The 3,629-nt window shown below is 64.1% G+C and overlaps 1 protein-coding gene across 1 annotated transcript; it reads right to left on the reverse strand.

Annotated features, from left to right (window-relative positions):
• Window positions 1-2,644: 2,644 nt before the first annotated feature.
• On the reverse strand, window positions 2,645-3,629 carry SFN (stratifin). The gene has a single exon (XM_008265896.4). It carries the CDS (start codon window positions 3,524-3,526, stop codon window positions 2,780-2,782), a length of 747 nt encoding a protein of 248 aa, XP_008264118.1. The 5' UTR covers window positions 3,527-3,629; the 3' UTR covers window positions 2,645-2,779.

Below are 3,629 nucleotides of genomic sequence, written 5' to 3' on the forward strand. Positions count from 1 at the left end.
AGTGCAGCAGATTAACCCACTGTGCCACCATGCCTAACTGCCCTCCCCTCAAAAAGAAGTTTGTAAATGTCAAATCTGGGCCAGGAAAAGACGGCAAGAAATGCTGAGTTTTTTTTCTTTAATATGTCATGAACAAAATGATCTGCAACCATAATGATCAGAAGCTGGTGCCCAAACCAGCTCACACCCAGTGATAAACACCTGATCGGACGATCTAGTCCATAGTATTTGCTTTGGAAATCCCTTCAGCACCAACTCCAGCTTAGAGTAGCTTCTGTCTTCCCATACAGGGCAGCCACGCGTAGTCTGGAGCCCACAGACACGAGTCAAGAGATACAGATAACAAAGAAAGAGTTCCTTTCCCAGGACCTACCCTGTTAAGAGAAAGTCACCAGACCTGTCTAGTGAAAGAAACCAGGTCACCTCCAGAGCGGAGGGAGTCACTTGCCCCGGCCCGGAGTTTCTGCCTGGGTTGGAACCTTGAAGCCAGACACACCTCCAGGAAAGGAAGGGAGAGGAGCAGGCACCCAGAGGCATCAGGGCGTCTCCGCAAGCTTCCCCTGCAGAAGTAGCTGTGACAAGAGCCTTTCGGATGGAGTCCCACGGGTGCAGCCAGACTTAAGACTGGGGAACCTGCGGAGTCTGGCCCGCGGTCCCTTAATGTCACCAGGAGGCGGAGCGGCCCCTGCTGTCAGGTGGCCCAGCCTGCAACGGAGCCTGGCTTGTTCTGCTTAGTGTGCAGCAATGCTGGTTGAGTCCTAGACTTGTCGATGCCAGGATTAATAAATAGCTGAAATGTGTTGAACAGGAACTACTTCAGGTGCACTTCTTTTCTCAAGCTTCATGGCAACTCTAAGATGGTACTTTTTTTTTAAGATTAATTTATTTGAAAGAGTTACAGAGAGAGGGAGACACACACACACACACACACACACACACACACACACGGCGGGGGGGTGGGGGGGAGTGAGCGAGCTTCCATTCGCTGGTTCACTCCAATGGCCACAATCAATGGCTGGAGCTGGGCCAGGCCTAAGCCAGGAGCTTCGTCCTGATCTCCCACATGGGTGCAGGGAACCAAGAACTTGGGCTATCTTCTGCTGTTTTCCCAGGCCACAGCAGAGAGCCGAACTGGAAGTGGAGCAGGCAGGACTCGAACCCGAGTCCACGTGGATGCCGGCACTGCGGGCGGAGGCCTAACCTGCTGTCAGTGCCTGGCCGGAAGGTACTGCTTTTTTAGTGTTCCCTTGAAAAGGCAAGCAAGGCCGGCTGGGAGTCGATCCCAGTCGTCAGAGCGCCTTTTGGTCAGGCCCCTTATGACACAAAAGGGAAACTGAGGCCCAGGGCTTTTCCAAGGTGGCAGTCCTTGACACTCCAAGCCCCCTTCAGGCCAGGCTGCCTCCACTCTGAAGTGCGGTGGGGCATCTTGCGGGCTTTCTCCCAGCCGCGCCTGCCGGCCCGCCCCGTCCGACCCAGCCCGGCCCGGCCCGGCCCGGCCCAGCCCAGCCCAGCCCGGCCCAGCCCAGGCACCGCCTGGTGAACGCATGACTCAAAGGGCGGGGGCTGCATTTTGCGCACGGCTCCGCCCCGTCCCGCCGCCCTGAGGAAGCCGCCTCCCGGGTCGGGCGGGTGGCAACTTGTCTGAGCGAAACCTGGAAAGCACCGCCCCCTCGGCGCCCGGCGGGTGGTGGGGACGCCGCTCGGTCAGTCTGCGAGCAGCCGCGCCGGGGGGCGGGGCGCTGGCTCCACTGCTCACTCCCTCATTGGGCCATTGCGCCCCGAGGGCGGTACCCCGTGAAACTCTCTCCTGTGATTGGGCTGTGTCGGCCTCCGGCCCCGCCTCCAGGGGTGCCGGCTGGCGGAGCGCGCCAGCCTCCGGTCCCGGCGTGTTGCTTCCTGCCGGGAGTGGAGGCTGTGGGTCCAGCGAGCCAGGCACCCCGAGGCCGTTCCCACCCAGCGGGTGCCTCCTCCGCATCCCCGAGCGCTGCTGGGGGCGGGGGGCCGTTCTCTTTTCCTCAGGTCTGGGCATCTAATGGCGGCGCCGTGCCTCTGCCCCAGGTCGTGCACCCTTCACTCGCTCTCGAGGGTGGGGTGCTCCGTGCCGCTCGCTCCGCGCAGCACCCCGCGGCCTCACCTCACACCTGAGGCACCCGCTCCCCTAGCCCGAGGGAGGCGCCTCAGTGCTGCCTCTGCTCTCCGCCCCTCCCGGGACCAGACCAGTGTGGGGCCACCCGGAGCGGGGAGAGGCCCCCGCCTCGAACCTGGCTGCGCCCCCGCAAGGTCTCGCCCGCGGGCCGCTGGGCCAGCCGCGGGGGAAATCGGGGCCTGTGCAAAGCCCACTCCCACCCATCTCCCAGCCCAGCGCCAATAACTGCAGAAGACCGGAGGACTGAGTGTCACGGGGAGTTTATTGAGCCGAGCCGGTCACCGCCGGCAGACAGACGCTTTCCCTCTCGCTCACTCACAGTCACACGCGCACCCCAGCTCCCGCCTCTGCCGCCCGGCGCCGCGCTCAGCCGCAGGGGCAGGAGGGAGGCGAGGCGGGAGGGGAAGGGGTGCGGAGAGCAGGGTGGGGGGGCGGCCAGGGGCTGGGAGCGCCCCGCGGCTTGCAGGGAGAGCGAGACCCCCGGGCGGCCTCGGCTCAGCGGCTCCCTTCTCCAGGGAGCCTTTGGGAGCCGGGGCGGCGCAGCGAGGGGGAGAAGGGGGGCGCCTCCCACCCCGTAGTAGTCCTCTCCGCGGGGCGTCGGGGACCGGAGGGGGCAGGGCGGCGGCGGGCGGCTCAGCTCTGCGGCTCCTCGGGAGCCTCCCCGCCCTCTTCGCCGGCGTTGTCGGCTGTCCAGAGCGTCAGGTTGTCTCGCAGCAGCTGCATGATGAGGGTGCTGTCCTTGTAGGAGTCCTCGCTGAGGGTGTGCAGGTCGGCCATGGCCTCGTCGAAAGTGGTCTTGGCCAGCGTGATGGCCTCCTCGGGGCTGTTGGCGATCTCGTAGTGGAAGACAGAAAAGTTCAGGGCCAGGCCCAGGCGGATGGGGTTGGTGGGCGGCATCTCCTTCTTGCTGATGTCCATGGCCTCCTGGTAGGCGGAGCGGGCCGAGTCGATGATGCGCTTCTTGTCGTCGCCGGTGGCCACCTCGGCCAGGTAGCGGTAGTAGTCGCCCTTCATCTTGAGGTAGAAGACGCGGCTCTCGGCCTCGCCTGCCTCCTTGATGAGGTGGGAGTCCAGCAGCCCCAGCACGGCGTCGCACACGCCGCGGAGCTCCTTCTCCACCCTCTCCCGGTACTCGCGCACCTCCGGGCCCTTCTCCTCCGAGCCCTCCTCCGTGCTCTTCTGCTCGATGCTGGACAGGACCCTCCAGGCCGCCCTCTGGCCGCCCACCACGTTCTTGTAGGCCACCGAGAGCAGGTTTCGCTCTTCACAGGAGAGCTCCTCGCCCTTCTCCACCGCGCCCTTCATGAAGGCCGCCATGTCCTCGTAGCGCTCAGCCTGCTCGGCCAGCTTGGCCTTCTGGATCAGACTGGCTCTCTCCATGGCTCTGGGGACAGAGAGACGGGCGGCGGGCGAGCTGGCTGCCTGGGGACCAAGGCTGGACTCTGTGCCTCTGCTGCTCTCAACCTGCCTTTTGGCTGGGTGG

This window comes from Oryctolagus cuniculus, chromosome 7, assembly GCF_964237555.1.
Source record: "Oryctolagus cuniculus chromosome 7, mOryCun1.1, whole genome shotgun sequence".
NCBI lineage: Eukaryota > Metazoa > Chordata > Mammalia > Lagomorpha > Leporidae > Oryctolagus > Oryctolagus cuniculus.

Coding starts and splice junctions, on each gene's coding strand:
- SFN (XM_008265896.4), bottom strand. CDS start 3,526: ATGGAGAGAGCCAGTCTGATCCAGAAGGCCAAGCTGGCCGAGCAGGCT.